Source organism: Saccopteryx bilineata, chromosome 1 (genome assembly GCF_036850765.1).
Source record: "Saccopteryx bilineata isolate mSacBil1 chromosome 1, mSacBil1_pri_phased_curated, whole genome shotgun sequence".
Classification (NCBI taxonomy): Eukaryota; Metazoa; Chordata; class Mammalia; order Chiroptera; family Emballonuridae; genus Saccopteryx; species Saccopteryx bilineata.
The window spans coordinates 405,665,282-405,684,244 of NC_089490.1; the positions used below are offsets into that span (position 1 = coordinate 405,665,282).

Sequence of the window (18,963 nt, forward strand, 5' to 3'; positions counted from 1 at the left end):
TCTGGACCAAGGGTGCAGTTTCCACAGGTGGAGACGTGGTGGAAAGCACCTCCCAGCAAAAGCAAAGGCTTAGAGGGTGGGCCCTGCTTCCGGCCACCTTCTTCCCCTTTGCTCAGCTCGTGTGGACAGAGCCGACCACGGAGCCAGGGGACGGGGACGGGGACAGGAGTGGCCTGTGCTCAAGGTGCTTCCTGGTCCCTGGGGGACCCCTCGCTCCCCGAACGCCAGGCCAGCGAGGTGGGGGCACCCGGGCCAGCGTGGGCAGAGTGAGGGAGCTCTGGCGTGTTGCAGGGTGGCCGTTCTGAGGGGGGACAGGGTTGTCCCAAAGGTGGGTCCTCCCCAGGAACCAGGGTGAGACCCACTCGGTGACTCCACGTTTATTAAGAAAAGCCGGCACAAGAAAGAATCAAAATCACACCGTGAAACTCATTAAAACACAGATTCCAAATCACCGCAGATTGCTCTGATTTCTGTGAAATGTGATGCCCAGGAGGGAGCCCCCGTCCTGTATGTGGGTGTGTGTGGGGGGGCTGTGCATACCCCACGTGCATCTGTCCAGCTGCTCGGACCAAGGCAGGGAGCTGGAGGCGAGGGCTGCACGTGAGTGGGGCTGGGGGCCCCTCTTCTCTCCAGAATGGGTAGGAGAAGCTGCCAGTCCAAAGTGGGGGAACTGTCCACCCCCATTCCACTGGTGGGCATTTCACCCCAGGGAAGCTCTCTAGGGACAGTGGTGGGCTCAGGACCTCATAGTCCTTGGCCCTTCAAGTCAGCATCTCTGGAGATGGAGGGTCAAGGCCCAGGCCTGGGTCCCTCTGAGCAGGGTCCATGGGCATCCTTTGTTTGGCATGGCCCTGCCCTGCCCTGCCAGTCTCCTCCCTGGGTCCCGGCTTCCAGTCCTGGGGTGTGGTGCCCACAGGCCCTGTCTACACCGTCCCCTGGGTCTCCACTCAGGAAGCTTACACACACCTGTCTCAATCTCCTGCCACATCTGGGATCAACCCAGTGTCAGAATGCCACCTGCCACTGCGTCCCAATCACCGTGCAAGCCATGGTCTCAGGCTGGGAGGGGCTCCCCTACCCAGCTAAGCTCTAGTACCGTCTGTCCTGGAAGAGGCGTCCTCAGCAAACCCCCAGCCCAGGCTTGTGGGGCGGCTCTGCCGACCTCCGACCTTCGAGGAGGTGGCCCGACGGTGCCCCTGCGGAGTGGGAGGTGGGGCAGGCTGGGGGCTCTTCCGAGTGCCCCCTCAGGCCCCAGGCCCGCATCAGGACCCCTCGTCCGGGCCCCTGCGGGGTACGGTCAGCTGTTCGTAGGTGGGCAGGGCGTTGCTGGGCAGGAAGAGCTCGGGGTTGATGGGCCCTCGGCAGGGTGGGACCACGTGGGCCCCACCTCCGCTGGGGGGCCGCCCGCCCGGGGGGCCCCCCTGGTGCAAGGAGAGGAGCTGGTGAAGCATGTCCGTGATGAGCACCAGCCTCTGGTCCAGCTGCATCACCTGTGGGGACAAGAGCGGAGATGAGTTAGGCAGCAAGGGCAGCCCAGATGGGTGCCCGAGTGTCCCTGCACACGTGAGCCGTGTGTGGGCCTTGGTCCCATCTATGCGTATGTCTGCGTGTACATGACCGCCCCCCCCCCGTGGGTGTCTGGGTGCACTGTGTAGACATGTGGGTGTAGGGAGCCTCCTCTGTCCCTCTGGGTGGGTGACCCAGCAGGAGCCAGGGTCTGGGGAGAAGGCACAGCTCAGAGGGGGCAGTGCCCTTGGGGGTGACTCTCTAGGCGCTCCGTCCACGGTAGGGGAAGAAGTTAGTCAGACCGCCTATCGATACGGGCTGAGCGGCCAGAGCGCAGAGCCGCTATGGGGCAGCGCGGCATGGCTAGACAGCCCACCAAGGGTGGACTGCTGTGGCCGTGGACAGGGCTGGCTGTGGTCATTCTTCTGTGTGGACGCACACCTGTGGTGTGTGGTGTCTATGACCGGGCCGCCCTGGGCCTCCTGCTGGCCCTTTCCCCAGGACCAGGTGGAGGCGGTGCTGGCCGGCGGAAGACCCCGGCAAAGATGCTGCCGGGTGACGTAGGGTAAGTGCGGCTAGAGGCCCGGTAGCTGGTCCCTGGGGGACTCAGGCCTTGGCGGTAGGCACCCGCTCCTCACTGTGGACACTGAGCCAGAGGGGAGGGGGCCAGGCAGGGCAGAGATGGGAGGGGCAGCTCAGAACGGTGGCCTGGAAGGGGGGCTGTGTCCTTCTCTGGAGGCCGAAACCCAGGTGAGCCATCGCCCCTGTTTTCAGCGGGAAGGCCAAGGGTAGTCTCTGCCTCCTCAGTTGTCCCAGGCCTGGGGAACAGCTGCCAGAGGTCCATCACCCAGGCCAGAGGGGCCACAATCTTCAATTTCCCCAAACAAAGCTGATGTAGGGGCCCAGGCGGTATAGAGGGGAGGGGGGCAGGGCTTCTCTGTGGGCGTCTGGGGCCGTCCACTCATCCCCTCCCACCCCCAGCTCCTGCCCCACACCCTGGTTCTCTGCAGAGCCATTTAAAGACCACAGCCAAGGCCTACACGCCACCCACCAGGAGGAGAAGGGCCTTTGTCAAGGTCACCAGCGAGGACCCCTGCATCGCCCATCACCCCCCTGCACCCCACCCCCAGCCCCGGATTCCACGCTGGGAAGACAGCATCAGGCAAGCTGGGAAGACACAGCATCAGGCAAGCTGGGAAGACACAGCATCAGGCAAGCTGGGAAGACACAGCATCAGGCAAGCTGGGAAGACACAGTATCAGGCAAGCTGGGAAGACACAGCATCAGGCAAGCTGGGAAGACACAGCATCAGGCAAGCTGGGAAGACACAGTATCAGGCAAGCTGGGAAGACACAGTATCAGGCAAGCTGGGAAGACACAGTATCAGGCAAGCGGAGGACGGGCCCGGGGGTCTGAGCCAGGTTCGAAGGTGAGCAAGGTGGGAGGGGATGTCGGGGAGCAGACTTGCTCACACCCACTCCCCACCCCTCTCCCTGGCTCGGAACCCCCAGGGCCCCCTCTGCAGCTGGAGCAACCCCTCAGTCTCTGTGCCTGCTGGCACCCTGGGAGGCCCATGGGGGCGCTTCCTGGCCCCCCCCACACACCGTAACCTTGACCAAGGCGGGTCCAGGTGTGGATTAATTGTTGCTTAACTGTGCGGGCGCCCAGTGTGGAGCGCCGATTGGTTTGGTATCAATTAATGCACCAAACCCATTACAGAAGAAAACTTGTGGTTTCATAAATTTTCACTTTCCGGCACTTGAACATCTGTTGATGTCTCCAGATGTGTACGTGGTGGGTATGGAAGGGTTTATGGGGTGTTCTTGGGGAAGAGGATGCGGTCTGGTGGGTTGGGGTGCAGGAAGAGATGGGGGCTGCTGGGCGTGGCTGTGGACGGGGCTCTGTCCTGGGCCACCCTGGCATGACAGTCCCCACTGGGGATGGCAGAAGGCATGGTGACCAGAGGATGGGCCAAGCCGTGTGGGGTTCTCCCAGTCCCCTCTCCCCAAGCTATGCCCCCTCCTGGAGCCTGGGCTTGACCTTGGTGGCACATGCCACCCAGGGGCTGCCGGGTCTGGCTACCGAGTTTGCCCTGCGCTGCCCAGCCCCCAGGGGCTGTCATGGCCTCTGCTCAGCTCACGTGCACCTCTGTCCCTCTCGCCCCAATGCTCTCTCATTACCTACGGTGTGGCATGAGCCGTGGCCAGGCTGGTGTGGGAGGCCGAGTCAGACCCCAGGCAGACACCTGGCTGCTGTGTCTTCCTCTCTGGAAAGTGGGGAGCTACTCTACCCCCTCAGTGGCTTGTCCGGAGGCTGAAGTGAGACCGCCCGGGCTGCATGAGCCGGACACATGTGGACGCTCTTCTCTGGGGCCGGGTCTCGGGGCAGCCCTGTGGCAGGTGGCTCCGCGGCTCAGGCCTGTGGGCATCCCACAGTGCCCGTCTGCCTGCCGGGAGGGCCCTGGACCAGGGTCACGGCGGTGGGGCCTCTGGGTCTCCATATGTCTGAGATGGTCCCCGAGGCGGCCTCCCTCTCATCTTGTCTCAGATACACAGTGATCTCGACCCTGGTGAGCAGGAAGGGATGGCCGTGGCCAAAGCCCAGCCGCAGGGCGGTGAGTCTGTGGGGCAGGTGCCCAGGGAGGCTCTGCCGCCCTCGAGGGATGGGAACCGCCTTCCCCAGGGGCTGCTGGGGAAGATCAGTTTGGGGGATCTGGGATCTTGTCATTATTTGCAATTTGATAGTGACTAAAGTTGGACAAGGCCAACAAAAGCTGCCTTGTTCCCTTGCCTCCACTCACCAAATTAATAACCGTAAGACGGCTACGTGGCCCTCGGAAGAGAAAGAAAAAGCAATTGGAGTAACAGCTGGTTAGAAACCGCCCCCGCCCCCGCCCCGGGCGGCTAGTGATCAAACCCATGGCGACAGGGGGTTCCAGTTTGATGTGGTTATTATTATGAATTGGTTTTCAAATGAAAATCTTGAAAACAAGTTTTTCAGGGGAAATTTTTGCAGAGGCTGCTCAGCATCGATCCCAGCACTGAACCCGGTGACGATGATGGCCTCCCAGCTACGGCCTTGGGCAGGAGACAGGGACACCAAGGCCCGGGGCTCTCGGGGAGGGAGCCTGGGGTCCCTGTAATTTAGCATCTGAAGGTGGGGGCGGGGCTTCCTGCAGGACAGCCCAGCCCAGGGCCCTTGTCGGGGTCACGGGGGTGGGGGGGAGGCCACTGTGGCCTTCCTCTTGTGTCTGTAGGCTGTCCTAGACACACAGCCACCGAGCCGTGCTCAGGAGCGAGACTCCAGATGTCCATACTGGGCACCGAGCTGGAGGCCAGCCTGGGTCTGAGCTGGGGTGTGGGCAGGGGTGCTGGGAGCTGGGACTTCCAGCTCCGACAGGGCACGGGGACTGGCTCTGATAACTCAGCACGTTTGGGCTTTGCTTTGGCGCCCACTTTATCCTCCGTTGGGTCCCACAACAGGGCTCTGAACACCCCCACTTTCTGGAGGAGGAGAAGAGGCGGGACGGGGATGGGCAGGAGCACTGAGGACAGACTCTCCTCGGGGCCCCCATCTCTCCTGCACTCGGATCTCCCTGGTCCCCCCCCCCCCAGAGACCAGGGCAGTGTGGGGGTGCAGAGGGGCCTGTCTTCTCTCTCCTGCCCTGGCTGCAGGCTGGCAGCCCCTGCGTGCCCAGCACGGCCCCCTGCCACTCTTGAGCCCATCAGACAGGTGGTCCATCTGAAGCCAGGAGGGCCGACGGGTCTAGAGTACCTGACGCAGCTTGGAGGGACCGGTGGGCTGGCACAGCCCGGGGCGGGTCCAAGAGGGCTCACTGGGGATCTCTGCCCAACGCCCTCCCAGTCCCTACTCTGGCCAGTTCAGGAGGGGCCCCTGTCCAGGGCCCCGGTCATATTCAAAGTCCTCTGGGTAGGTGGGCAGTGCCACCCTGCCACCCTGCCAGCCCTATAACACAGACTTTGTGAGAAGCCCCCAGCACAAGGTCTGACATGTGAATTCTGAGTGGCAGACAGGAGTGCCTGTGCCCACGTCTGCTCAGGGTGGTGGGGGTCACAGTGTCGCTGAGCACCCACATCGAGAAGACAGAGGCCCTGGATGTGTCCTGCTGTCTGCCCGCCCAGAACCCTGCATGGACCAGGACAGGAGGTGGGCCACCCTGCCGTGACAGGCGCGGTCTGCTGTCCTCTGGACGGGGAGCGCCCAGGACCTGTGTGCGCAGGTCTGAACTCGGACCCTGACCCTGCACTTTCCTTGCCTCTCTGTTTCAGCGTTTCCCTCCCTCCACCCCACACGGCTCCTTTCCCAGCTCCTCTCAGGAAAGGGCTCCAGATCTCCGCTCTGCTCTGTCCGCCAGCAGGACCCGGGGGACCCCTGCCGCCCCTCGTGGCTCTGGCCGGCCGAGGCCTGGGCGTCACCCTCGGCTGCTGGGACCACTGTGTGGCCTGCCTGCCGGCCCCCCCTCCCCACGACACACTTCCGCACGCGGTCCCTCGAAGACAAAGACCAGGTCACGTCACCGCCCTGCTCGGACCCTCCCAACCTTCTATCTCACTCGCAGGAGAGACCCCAGTCCCCTTCGTGCTCCCCCACCTGTACCCCATCACGGACTGGCCTGCCTCCCTCTCACTCTGTGCTGGGCCTCGCCGCGCTCTGGTCCTCACACACACGGCGGCCGGCCCGTGTCCCTGCTGCCCCTGCCACCTGGCCCACTCGCCCCCTTGGCCTGGCAGCAGCCCTGCTCTGAGCCACCTCCCTCCCTCCCTCTGCGGCGGCCCTCCCGTCCCCTGCGCGGCCTCGCTCTCTTCAGGGCACCCGGCGTGCAGTGTGTCTGCTCCCTGCGGTGCTGTTTCTAACTGCCCTCCGGCTGCAGGAGCCGGGTTCCTCCACCGGCACCGGCACCCACCGGGGTGAACGTGGGGGTCGCTGCACGGTCCAGTGCCCTCACTCCAGAGCCCCTGGGGACCCTCGTGCCCTGGCGGGGAGGGGAGGGTGCTGCAGGGTGCCCTCGGCTGGGGGTGTGCCGGCCCGGCCCCTACCCAGAGCAGCGTGCACACAGGCCTGTGGGCCCTGCTCCTGGCGGGGGGGGGGGCCCTGTGGCTCCTCAGGGCTTGGAACGCCCCTCCCCCATGGCTGGAGCGCGGGAATCACACCCATAAATCACCTCTCGTGGGGGCTGGGGTGCTGGACGGTCCTCCCGGGCTGGGCACGGCTGGAAATGGACCGCAGCGCTTCATAACGTTGAAATTTACAGCAGAAGACGGTGCGATTGTGTTTATGACTGGGTTTTAGTGCTCCAGCTCTCGGAGAGGTTTTTACAGCCGGTTCTCCCTCCTCCCCGGCAGCCACCCTGCAGGGGCCTTCTGTCCCCAGGGGGGCCTGTGCTCAGGGGACAGGACTGGCTCTGTGGGCAAGGACGGGTGTGCGTGCCTGCGGCCTGCGTGCAGCCCCCCTCTGCAGGAGGCCCTGGTGGCATGCGGACCCCTGCGGGGCAGCACAGCAGGGGGTCTGGGTCCCGGGACGGCTCGGAGACACAGACCAGCTGCCTGCGTTCACATCCTGCCTCCTCACAGGCTAACCCGACTGGGCTGGGGTGTGGGGGCGTCCCGGGAACAGCTTTGCCAGCCACGTCGGCAGCACAAGCTCCCCTCTCCACACCCAGCCCTGGGACCCCGTCCACTGGTGCCACCACCTCTAAGTGACGTGCTGGCCCCCCTGCCACTGGTCCCAGGCGGCGGCCAGCTGAGCGCCTGCCGCCCATCGCCTGGCCCCACGGAAGGCCCAGTGCTCCGAGTCCTGGAGATCTCGCTCTCTGGCTCGGAACTCGGAGACCCCCGTCAGCCCTGGTCCCTCTGCTCGGCTCCTGGCACGGGGCTCCCGGCCTGTCCCCGGCTCCTGCCCACCTGCAGGAGCACCTTCCTGGGTGCCTCCATTTCCCCACCTGTTGTGTCCCTCCAGGAGGCCCCCCCGGGCTCTGTGCCGGGCTCTCTGCCACCCCCCCACCCGGTCCTCCGTCACCCACACTTCCTTTCCCAGGAACTCCCCCCACGTCACTGGCGTATTTACTAGGCCTTTTGTCTTTCGTTGTTCCCCTCACCCCCACCCCCACCCCCACCCCCCGAGGACAAAAGCCCCACGGAGGTCCTCGTGTGTCTCCCGCACCTGCGTGCTCACCCCCCCCCCCACGTGGCTCGCCGTCCCCTCCCGCCCCTGCCTCTCTGTCAGGCTCATGTGTGCGGGGAGTCGCGTCCACTATGGCCTCACGGAGGCCGTGCCATGTGGACCCCAGGGAGGCGCGGGCTCGTGGGATAGAGGTTATGGACAGGATCAGTGGCAGAGTCAGGGGGCCTGGGACACACAGTGGCCAGGAAACCCCACAGCCACCGGGCGGGTGGGTCAGGAGAGACCCTGGTGCAGGATGAACAGGGCTCTGGCCTCCCCGACAGGCTGCCCCGGGGCCACAGGGGGGCCCAGCCAGCCGGGAAACGGCTCTGGACGCCGAGAGGCCGTGCTCCTGTTGGCATCTGGCTAAGGCCCGACCTGAGCTGCATTCTCCCGACCCCCACCTTGGGGAGGCCGGGCGGGACACGCCGCACCTGGAGCACGTGGGCAGCTGGCACCCCCAGACGATGCCCCGGGCCTGGTGGGGGTGGCGACATACAGCCCAGGGACAGTGGGCAGGCGGGTCCATCCTCACCATCCTCCCCGCCCCCGGCCGCTTCTCCCGGGCACAGCCACCCCTCCGGCCAGGGACAGTGGGCAGGCGGGTCTATCCTCACCATCCTCCCCGCCCCCGGCCGCTTCTCCCGGGCACAGCCACCCCTCCGGCCAGGGCGTGGGCAGGCGGGTCTATCCTCACCATCCTCCCTGCCCCCGGCCGCTTCTCCCGGGCACAGCCACCCCTCCAGCCAGGGCGTGGGCAGGCGGGTCCATCCTCACCATCCTCCCCGCCCCCGGCCGCTTCTCCCGGGCACAGCCACCCCTCCAGCCAGGGACAGTGGGCAGGCGGGTCCATCCTCACCATCCTCCCCGCCCCCGGCTGCTTCTCCCGGGCACAACCACCCCACCGGCCAGGGCGTGGGCAGGCAGGTCTATCCTCACCATCCTCCCTGCCCCCGGCTGCTTCTCCTGGGCACAGCCACCCCTCCGCCCACGCCTGGCCAGGACCCCTGGGCCCTCTGAGCCCTCTGCACGCCGGCCGGCCCCCAGAGTCCTGCCCTGCGTGAGTCTCCTACAGGCCTCTCCACTGCTCTCAGGATAAAGACAGTCCCACTTTGACCGGACGGTCCCTCACGGTCTGCACCGTGTCCCACCTCGGCCACTGCCCCTTCCTGTCCTGTGGTGGCTTCTTCCAGCTCCTTGGATGTGCCTCACCCTCCCTCCCTGCCTGCCTCGGACCTCGGTGCCAGCTGGTCCCATACCCTGGAACCATCCACTCCTTTCCTGAGCTGGCGGACCCTTCTCACTCTTGGGGCCTGAGGTGAGGGTCTCCGAGGCCTCCCGCCCTCTCCCCGCCCCTGGTGTGCCTGCTGTCACCTCCCCACTCTGCCCGGTACCAACGGCATTGTTCATCTCTGAGGGCAGGGGCTCTGCCGGGCCGGGTGACCGCTCCGGCCCCTGTCACCTCCCTGTTCGTGGGCCTGTCCTGCAGCGAGGGCAGCCGGCGGCGGAGGGCGGTGGGGTGGTCCTGTCTGTGAATAGAGGTCTGTGTGTCTGTGGTCAGCCTGTCCTGGGGGCAGGGGCCCACTCCCCTGGCCAGTCCTTGTGGTGGGCTCAGGGGAAGAAGGCCCCAGTGTGTCCCCAGTTCCCTGGTTCCTCCCTGCTGCCTCTGATCCCTTCCCTGTCCCCTAACACCTGCGGTGCCCACAGCCTGCTAAGTTTTCTCTCCACACCTCCCTTGGTTGCTGCTGTTTTCCCCGGGGTCCCAATGTCTCCCTGGACATTCACAATCGCTCCCCAGGCTGTCCCTGACTGCACACGCTGCACGAGCCCCTCCCTGAGGGCTGGGGACTGCCCGCCCCCACCCCACCCCCGTCTGCACCCTCCACCACGCTGGCCTGCAGGGGAGCCCCTCCATGCCCCCCCCCCAGGCAACACATTCCACCCAGCTGGAGTTCTTGTTTTTAAATTAGCCCGTTTACAAGGTTTTGCACGAAATGTAAGTAAGTACTCTTCGAAAAACATTCTCTCTGAAAAGTAAAAACATCTCCAGGAAGCATCCCCTCTGACACAGTGCCTTACTCTGGTGTCTCCCCCACCCCCACCCCCACCCTCCCAGGTAACTGTAACTAGCTGAGCGGATCTCAGCAATTTCAAAACAGCCTGGGCAGGGGATACAGTATCCACTGTGCGGTTTAGCCTGCATGGTTCTCCGCTCGCTTGTTTTCACCCAACTCAGGTTCTGAGGCTGCCGTGTTGAAACATGTCTGCAGAGCTTGCTCTCCGTGCAGCCGCGTCACGTGCCCGGTGCCCATCCCACCAGCGGTAGGGAGGCTGAGGGCTCCCCAGGCAGGACCCCTGTGCGGTCTGCAGGGGACCCGGGGCAGGGGCGCTGCTGCAGGGAGAGGTCTCGGGGCACAGTGTACGGTGCACGTGGCCAAGGCCTGCTGTGCACGGGGCCCCTCCCCGTGGCTCCCTCCACGCTCCCACCACCCTTCCCTGCTCAGGGCCGCCTGGTCCGCTCCTTGACTGACTCCTCACCCCTCCTTCCTGCCGCCCTGCGGGCAGGGTGGGGTCCTCCTGCTCTGCCCGGCTGCTTCCAGACCATTCTGAGCCGAAGCCCCTGCCCGCGCCCCTGGGCTGAGCCAGAGCTGCGTGGGTCCGGCTCCTCGGCAACAGCGGGTGCCCACCGGAGGCTGCAGCCTGTCTGCCCCCGACTGCCGGGCAGGAGGCTCTGTGGCCCAACTCTGCCTGCTGGCCTCCCTGCTGCCCATCTGGTCCATCCATCTCCCTCCTTCCGTCCTCTGTCTCTGTCTCCCCTTCCACCCGACTCCCCACTGACCTGGAAGAGAAGAGCCCCAGCCTGGCTGCCTGAACCCTCAGCTTCTCCCCTCCCCCCAAACCCTGCACGCCCGCCCCCCCCCCACCAGCCCACAACAACAGAACAAACAGAATTCTCTCTGGACTTTGACACTTGTGGTCGCCACCATCTCTGCTCAGAGGTGTCCACTGCCCTCTGGGCTCAGGCCAGGCAGCACCCACCACATTCTGGTGATCCTACACGCACGTCTCCAGCCTGGGCCCCAGATTTACGCGGAACGCCCGCTGGGCATCCGGAGGGCAATGAATCCTTTCTGGACCTCGGGTCCCTACCAGGCTGCTCTCGCTCAGTTAAGCGGCCAGGCTGGAAAGCCAGGGGTCACCCTGATGGTTTCTCTCACACCCCTCCTCTGACCTAGCCGCAGAGGGACCCAGCATGGACAAGGCTGGAGACCTCCAGGGCCTCCTCCCACCATGGCCACCGCTCTGGGCTGAGCCACCGGCACCTCCCAGATGCCACTGTGGCCTCTTACCTGGACTCCATGGCCACTCTCAGGGCCCAGGAGAGCAATGTTAAAATGTTGACTCTGGCCACATCCTCCCCACGGTCTCTGCTCACTCTTGTGTTGCCCAGTCCTGCCTCAGGCCCTTTGCACGTGCTGCTTCAGGGAGGCAGGCTCTTTCTCTCCAAGCTTCAGGCTGCTTCTGCCCTCCTTTAAGTATTTACTTAAATGTCCCCTGTCAGGGTCACCCAGTGTGCCTGAGATGCTCTCTGCTGTCCTGGTCTTGGCACTGGTCCCTGTTTTGCTGACTTGTTTCCTGCCACTGTGCCCTGTGGGTCTCCTTGAGGTTGAGGCTTCCACTTATTGTGTCACAGCTGCTAGCTAAGTGCCTGGCACATAGTAGGTGCCCAGGAAAGAAGGGAAGGAAGAGTGAATGTCCACCACAGAGGCCAGAACTGTCCTGGTCAGTACCAGGTAGGGCAACCGGCAGAGGGGCTCAGGGGCTGGGCCTGTGTGTGCGTGTGTGTGTGCGGGCACGTGCGTGTGGACGTGGACTTACAGACTGTCGTCAGAGCTGTGCTGGGCCCTGCGCTGGGAGTGGGGGGACGCTGGGAGCTGGACCGAGGGGCTGGAAGAGCCAGGTTACGGGCCAGCCCTCCCCAGCCCGGGGGGCCCCGCCTGCCCTTGGGGTGCCGGGGTGTCCTGTCTTTGTTGCCTTCCCGCCACAGCCCTGGCTTGGAGACAGCAGCCCCGTCCTCAGCCAAGCAGGGGCGGGCTGCGGCTGTGCTGACCCCAGAGGGGGGGAGGGTAACCTGGGCCCCCCCCCACGCGCTCAGCACAGCCCCCCTTCCGCTCCTAAGACAGGATGCCTGAATTAGCCTCCCTGAGGCTGGAAGCAAGTTGGAGGTTGGGCCCCGGGGGCTCTGGGCTGAGGTCCCAGATGGGGGCTGGGCGGCCCAACGCTGGAATCTCGGCTCCAGCCCCTTTCCTGGAACCTGGAACAGCCTTGTGGGGAGGGAGCCCTGGACGGATGGGGCCCCACTGCTGAGGTTGCAGCCTTCTCCTGGAACAGGCCCTTCCTGCTGGAGGGGAGGAGAGCCCCTCCCCTGCAGGCACTCGCAGGCACTCGGGGCCCCGTGGCGGGGCTGGGGGCTGGGGGCTGGGGTGCCTTCCCCACCCTCGCAGCCTGTGAGGCCCAGAACCCTGGAGCCAGAGGCCCCCTCAACCCGTCCTCCCTCCACCCATCGGCGCTCCCTCCTTCCCTCCCTCCCCTCCTCCCTCCCTCCCTCTGTTGCACAGGCTTGGGGTCAGGGAGCTCAGCACCTCACGGGTGGGCCCGGCCCCCATGCCCTCTCTGTTTGGCGAGCTGAGCAGCCTGCCAGGGAAGAACCCCCCACAGAGTGGCAGCCCCTGCAGACCAGGGGGGGGGACCGGCCCCCAGAGGATCGAGCAGGGACAGGAGTGGAAAGCCACTCTTTGAGGCCTCGAAGGCAGGGTGAGCCGTAGAGACCTGGTGTGTCTCCCCATTGCGAGGCCTGACAGCCACCTCATGCGCTTCCTGACCCTGAGATGGCCGAGGACAGTCTCGTCCCACCTCTGGTGGGCAGGCCCTCCGCATGCAGCCCACCCGCCTGGGACAGGGTGCGGCCGCCCGCACTGCCCAGGACGGTCTGTCTGCCACCAGCCGGAGGGTCTGTGTGGGGATGCTTGCTCGGTGACAAGAGGACCCAGGACCAGGTCGGAACGACGTTCTCCAGTAGTACATCTGTCCCTCACGCCCCAGCCTAACTCACCGACTCCCTGGCTAGCCAACCTGCAGCCCCTGTGCAGGTGACAGGCCACCCCTCACTGCCACGCCCGTGTACTCTGCCCCACCTCAGCCCAGCCTCCATGCTGAAGCCGGCGTCCTTAGGAAGTCTGGCCCTGAACCCTAGGTGTGTGGTCATGCGGTTCATGTGCTGCAGGGGACAGGTGTGGGTGTCCTTGGGAGGCCCAAGAGTGACCAGACAGGGGTGGGGGGCTCCCACAAAGGCCCACGATGCTCAGAAGGTAGAGATGCCTCCACCCAGGAAGGAGGCCCTGGGCTGGCTGGAGGGGCCTGCATGGCCAGCCTAGGGCTAGTGAGAGGTTCAGGCCCATCCTGTGGCTCCCAGCCCGCCCTCCCTGCTCCGGGGATCAGGAGGAAGGCCTAGGGCTAGTGAGAGGTTCAGGCCCATCCTGTGGCTCCCAGCCCGCCCTCCCTGCTCCGGGGATCAGGAGGAAGGCCTAGGGCTATTGAGAGGTTCAGGCCCATCCTGCGGCTCCCAGCCTGCCCTCCCTGCTCCGGGGATCAGGAGGAAGGGCTCTTTGGAACACGGGGCCAGGGTGGGAGAGCCCACGCTGACCAGGCTGGGTGTAGTCCACAGGCCTCTGGGAGGACTGGGGTCACGCACTGTCCCAGCCTGATGCTTCCCTGTGAGGGCCTGGGTCTGGGGGTCTCAGAGACCATTCCCCGGTGCTGCTCGAGTCCCGGCTCCAAGAGACCCACTCGGGCAGGAGTCCGGGTCCCTTTGTCAGTCACCCTTGATTGAAGAAGGGGACAGGACACCCACCAGGGAGCCCAGCTCTCTCCCCACTGCCCTGTCCCTCACGGCCGTAGCCCCCAGCGACCCAGAGGGCTCCTGCTGGTCTGAGTCTGCACGTGCAGAGGGGAGGCCTCCCTACCCTGCTCCTCGACCCCCTGTCCTGCTCTTCCCGAATGCCCTCATCCTCCCTCGCCCAGAGCCCCGGCTCCTCTCCTCGGTGGACCGTCTCCTCCTCCTCTTCACCGGGGCATCGGCGGACTTCCCTAGCCGCCTCCCCACCCCGCTCTCCCTCCGTTCTGGGGTTTCCCCGCCACCAGCAAGCAAACCCCTGTGAAGAGCTCTCCTGCTGCTGTATGTCTCCGTCCCCGCCTCCCGAAACCAGAGCTGCCCGCCAGCTTGACCCAGGTGACCCTCCATGCCACACGCCCTTGCTGTTCCCCGCTCCGGACGCGTTCGGCCCGTTACACAGCGACCGGCCAGCGGGGATGCCGAGACCGAGATCTCCTTTCTGCCACGCCTGTTAAAATAACTGCCTGGCCCTGGCCGGTTGGCTCAGTGGTAGAGCGTCGGCCTGGCATGCAGGAGTCCCAGGTTCGATTCCTGGCCAGGGCACACAGGAGAAGCGCCCATCTGCTTCTCCACCCCTCCCCCTCTCCTTCCTCTCTGTCTCTCTCTTCCCCTCCCGCAGCCAAGGCTCCATTGGAGCAAAGTTGGCCCGGGTGCTGGGGATGGCTCCTCGGCCTCTGCCCCAGGCGCTAGAGTGGCTCTGGTCGCAACAGAGCGACACCCCAGAGGGGCAGAGCATCGCCCCCTGGTGGGCAGAGCATCGCCCCCTGGTGGGCATGCCGGGTGGATCCGGTCGGGCGCATGCGGGAGTCTGTCTGACTGTCTCTCCCTGTTTCCGGCTTCAGAAAAATACAGGAAATAAATAAATAAATAAATGCTTGTTGTCTTTGGATTCTCCTGGCCTGGACGTCTGACTGGGTATGGAATTCTAGATTGGAAATGATTTGTTTTTTTGTTTTCTGTTTTTCCCTTCTTCAGAAGTTTGAAGGCTCATTTCTCCATGATGGGTTGACTCCTTTCCTTGTTGTTGGAAAGTCTGATGGCCTCTGTGGGTGACCCACAGTTTGTCCCTGGAAACTGAGGGTGTCCCCCTCCCCCCCCCGCTTTTTTTGGCTGGTGCTCTGGTATCACAATGATGTGTCCTGCTGAGGGCATTCTGGGAACTGAGGAACAGAGAGGAGAGGAGTGTCTTTAGCACAGTGTCCACTGAGTCCCCTTTATTTTATTTTATTCGTGTTCTTTATCATGAAGCAGATCCCCCACTCTGGGTGCTCTTGGTGAACCCAAATTCAGAACCTCTCAGGCCTAGCTTCTCTAGGGACTAAGCCCTCCTGTCTTGGGCTGGGCTGGGGGGTGGACACACCTGGCTCCCTAGGCTGCTCGGACAGATCCTCAGTGGATACTTTCCCGCCTGCGGTCCTGCCCCCCAGCCCCAGCTTTGAGGACACCCCGGGCTGCAGTCCACCAGTCTGTCCGGGGTTTGGGCTGGGAGCTGCCTTTTTCTCAGCAATTCTCCTTCCTCTCCCTGCAGCCTCGTTTGTTGTCCACATTCCCTGGTCTCCACGGGTCCTTCCGCTTCCCAATTTCCAAACTTTGGTCACCTTTTTTTGTGTGTCTCCCTTGTCTTCTCTCCTGACTGCTTTTGATTTATACCTTAACATTGTTGAATGCTGCTGCTGGCCTTTGAGCAGGGCTCGGAGGGCGTGGAAGTGAACTCGCCGGATTTATCCAGAGGTTGTACACGAACGTGTCAGGCCTTTTCCACCCAGGCTTCTGTCCCCGGCACCCCAGGGTCCCTCCAGTGTCCTCCCAGGGGCCACTGCACGCTGCCTTCTGCACTGACTTCTCAGAGCTTTCCTGTGAGGGGGTGGCCCCTCCCTGCTGACGACCCCTCCCTGCTGACAGCCCCTCCCTGCTGACGACCCCTCCCTGCTGACGTCCTGCAGCTCCAGGATCCACATCGTCCTGGGTCTCTCTCCTCCCGGTCACCTCTGCGGCCCCTTTCCCTGCCGGCCACTGCGTGGTGGCCGTCCCTGCTCCTTAGTACAGGTGGTGCTCCCTCTGTGGCTGACCTCACCACGTCCACATGCTGGTGGCTCCAGCTTCAGACTCTCAGGGCCCAACAGGCCCTGGACCCCAGGCCCTGGCCTCACCATGTGGCCTCCCAGAGGCATTTAGAATCAGTGCATTCGATTCCCCACACTGTCCTCTCCCAAGAAATGGTGGGGTCCCCCTTCTGACATCCAGTTTCTACCTGAGGTTTTTCTATCCGGTCTCCAAACCACTTACAGTTTGTCTTGCGGCAAAAGTGGCTAATTGTCCCCAGAGCCATTTTCACCTTTTTAAAATTGATTTCTTTTTGAGAGAGAGAGAGAGAGAGAAAGAGAAAGGGGAGAGACAGACAGACACACATAGAGAAGGGACAGACAGAGAGAGAGAGAAACCTCAATTTGTTGTTCCGTCCATCCAGCCTTTCATTGGTAGATTCTGGCATGTGCCCTGACTGGGGATCGAACCTGCAACCTTGACATGTCGGGTTGACTCTCCCGACCAGCTGAGCCGGGGCCCATTTTCTCCTTTCTCATCCACGGAACCGGGAGCTAAACGAGGAGGTATCTGGCTGCCTGCAATAGAGACTTGGTTTCCCCAGGAGCCCTTGTTGTGACTTGGGGATGCCTAGTGTTACATTTTGGTCAATGCAGATGATGGGGGGGGGGTTGCTAACAAAGGTAACTTCTGGGCAGGGCCCCCTCCTTCCTGCTGCTTTCTGCTGCTGGGATGCGGGTGTGGATGGCGACCACAGGAACAGCCACCGGGAGCCCCGGACGGACGCCCGGCATGGCGCACAGAGCAGGGCACCGAGACCGGGGCCCTGGGCCCCGTAGCAGCGCCCTCTCTGCACTTCAGCCCTGGGCGCTGGCTTCCACGTGGCCGGGGGAGGGGGGCCTCTTGCACAGCAAAAATTCTCTCTCGATTAGGCCACCCCTGATGTCAGTGTCTCAGCAACAGCTGGGGCCAACCCCCCTCGTCCTGAACCGGGTCCATGGCCTCTCCGCCAACTGCCTCACCCTGGGACCCCCACCCCGCTCTGCTCACAGCTCAGAAGTGTGTAAATCAGGGCATGTCATTTCTGGCAGGGCTGCCTGAGATCCTCCTATATGGCTTCCGGTCCATGGAAAGCGCGTCCAGCACGGCCCCGATCTGGCCCCTGCCTGTACCCCACCTCGCCTCGTCACGCTCACAGAGTCCCCCCTGGCCTGGGGGCCGCAGATCCCCCCAAGCACTCCAGGCTCTCTCACCCTAGGGACCTCGGGGCTCAGAGCCCCCTGCCCACAGATCTTTGTAAAGATTTGTCCAACAACTTAGTGAACGGCGGAGCGAGGGAGTCAATGCACTTTTTAGCACCAGAAAGTACGGGAACCTTCCCAGGCCCCAGTGGGGAGGGGGGCAGAGGCATCAGGAGGGGGCTTCGGGGGCTTCGGGCGGGCAGCCCTTCCTCCGCTCCTGGACATCCAGACGTCCGTCCAGCTCACCCCTGGCCCGCTCAGCTTCTGCTCCGTGGAGAACCCCTGCTCCCCGGGCTCACCGCACTGGCCGCGCCCTCCTCCTCATACGCCTTGCTGCCCCATGACCTGGGCCCCCCCACCAGCCGCCCCCTGGCCGTTTCCTCCCCGTCTCCCCAGGACTGTGCTGCCTGAGGAAGGGGCTTATGTGGCCTCCTGGCCCCCGGTGCACCTCCTGGCACAGAGTAGGTGCTTCGGTCACTGAGCCCACGGACCCCCGATGGAGGCAGAGCTGAGTTCCTAAGACCAGGGGTGCCCGGGGGGGGCCCTGGGGTACCCCACATGCCATTCCCAGCTCCCTGCCAGGGCCCGCCTCTGGGCAGAGGGCTCGGGGTGCTGGCCCAGAGCCGCCGCCCCACTGTGGGTGCCCGGGTGCACATTTGCGGGGTGAGAACTGTGTGTGTGTGTGGTGGGGGGCGGGGGGGGGGAGGGCCCGGGGCCGGGCCTGGCGTGCCCTCAGCTGCGGTCCTCCCGGTTTCCGTGACTGTCTGTGCGTAACCGCACGGCGGTTTCCATCGGTGCTGCCAAGCGGTGGCCGCCGGGCCTGGCCGCAGGTTCTGATCCCTGACAGCCTGCTCTCTCTGTCAGGCAACCGGGGGAGCTGAGGAGCATGGGGAGGGGGCCCCCCGAAGGGTTAAGCCGCCCTCCACCACTCTGGTCTCCGTTTCTTCATGTGTTTTTCTCCCCCCTTTAGGCTGGGCCCCTCTTTCCTTCCAAGTCACAGCTGACATGAAATGTACTCCTCAAACGCAGCGGACACGAGGAACAATAGCCGTCCCTCGGAGAGGCTCCGTGGCCGGCTGGGCGGCCCCCCGCCCCCCAATAATTACTCAGGACATGGGCACAAGCCAGGCCTGGTTAGGTAACAGGCTGCTTGCCCCGGAGAGCTATAACTCACAGGCGGTTCACATGATCTCCGCAGACAACAAAATCGTTTCCAGGATGGCGGGGGGAGGGGGTCGGGGACCGGGCCGGGTGGAAGGGTCCAAGGAAGGGCCTCCCGGGGGCCCCTGGGGTGCAGCGGGGGAGTGTGGGAGCTGCGGAAAGCATCTCTGGGAAGTCCTTGCCCTGCTCCTCTGCTCTGACCGCCCTCCCCACCACCTCTTCCACTCCAACCCCTGGAGCGTGAGTCCACCCGGGGCCTGGTCCTTCACGGACCAGGCCCGGGAGAAATGCACTGACACCGAAGTGTGAGTGACCGGCCGTGCTGGGCACCCACCCCCGCCTGCCCCGTCCCTGGGGAAAGATAATGAACTGTCTGTTTACTGTCCGGGGCCCACTGGACACGACGTCCTCCGGGCAGTCCACATAGTTCCCTGTGTCCCAGGGCCTCGCGCAGAGCAGACATTCAGAAAATATTTGCTGAAGACAAGGACATCGAACCCAAAGAAGGCGGCATCGCTGCTGGGATGGCAAGCACGCGGGCGGGGCCCCCGGCAGCGAGCACCAAGGGGAGGCTGGCGCGTGGACAGGGGGCCCCTCCCGCCCCCTCAGTGCCCGCTGTCCTGGAGGGAGGCTGAGTGGCGGTGGGCAGAGGACTCAGGACGCGTGGGCCTCCCTGTCGGTCAGGGTCTGCAGCCCTGGCTCCTCAGCCACTAGCCCACACCCAGGGAGCCCAAGGGCCCGGGGGCAGGGGGTGGGGTGGGGAAGGAGGGTCCAGCGCACCTCTGGCCTCGGTCACGCCTTTGGAAAGCACTGACTGTCCCAGTTTCTCGGTCTGTTTTCCCCTGTGACCGGCTCTGGGTACAAGGACACCCCTCTCTC

At 64.3% G+C, this 18,963-nt stretch overlaps 1 protein-coding gene across 4 annotated transcripts in view; it reads right to left on the bottom strand.

The window, feature by feature from the left end:
* Window positions 1–362: 362 nt before the first annotated feature.
* Window positions 363–18,963, bottom strand: part of KCNQ1 (potassium voltage-gated channel subfamily Q member 1) — a 321,605-nt gene continuing 303,004 nt past the window's right edge. For 2 of the 4 annotated variants that reach the window (XM_066252331.1, XM_066252330.1), the window contains one exon: window positions 363–1,490. In XM_066252331.1, the coding sequence (XP_066108428.1) occupies window positions 1,120–1,490 (371 nt within the window). In that variant the 3' untranslated portion in view covers window positions 363–1,119. The remainder of the gene's footprint in view (window positions 1,491–18,963) is intronic. The other 2 variants (XM_066252332.1, XM_066252335.1) reach the window with 2 other exon arrangements.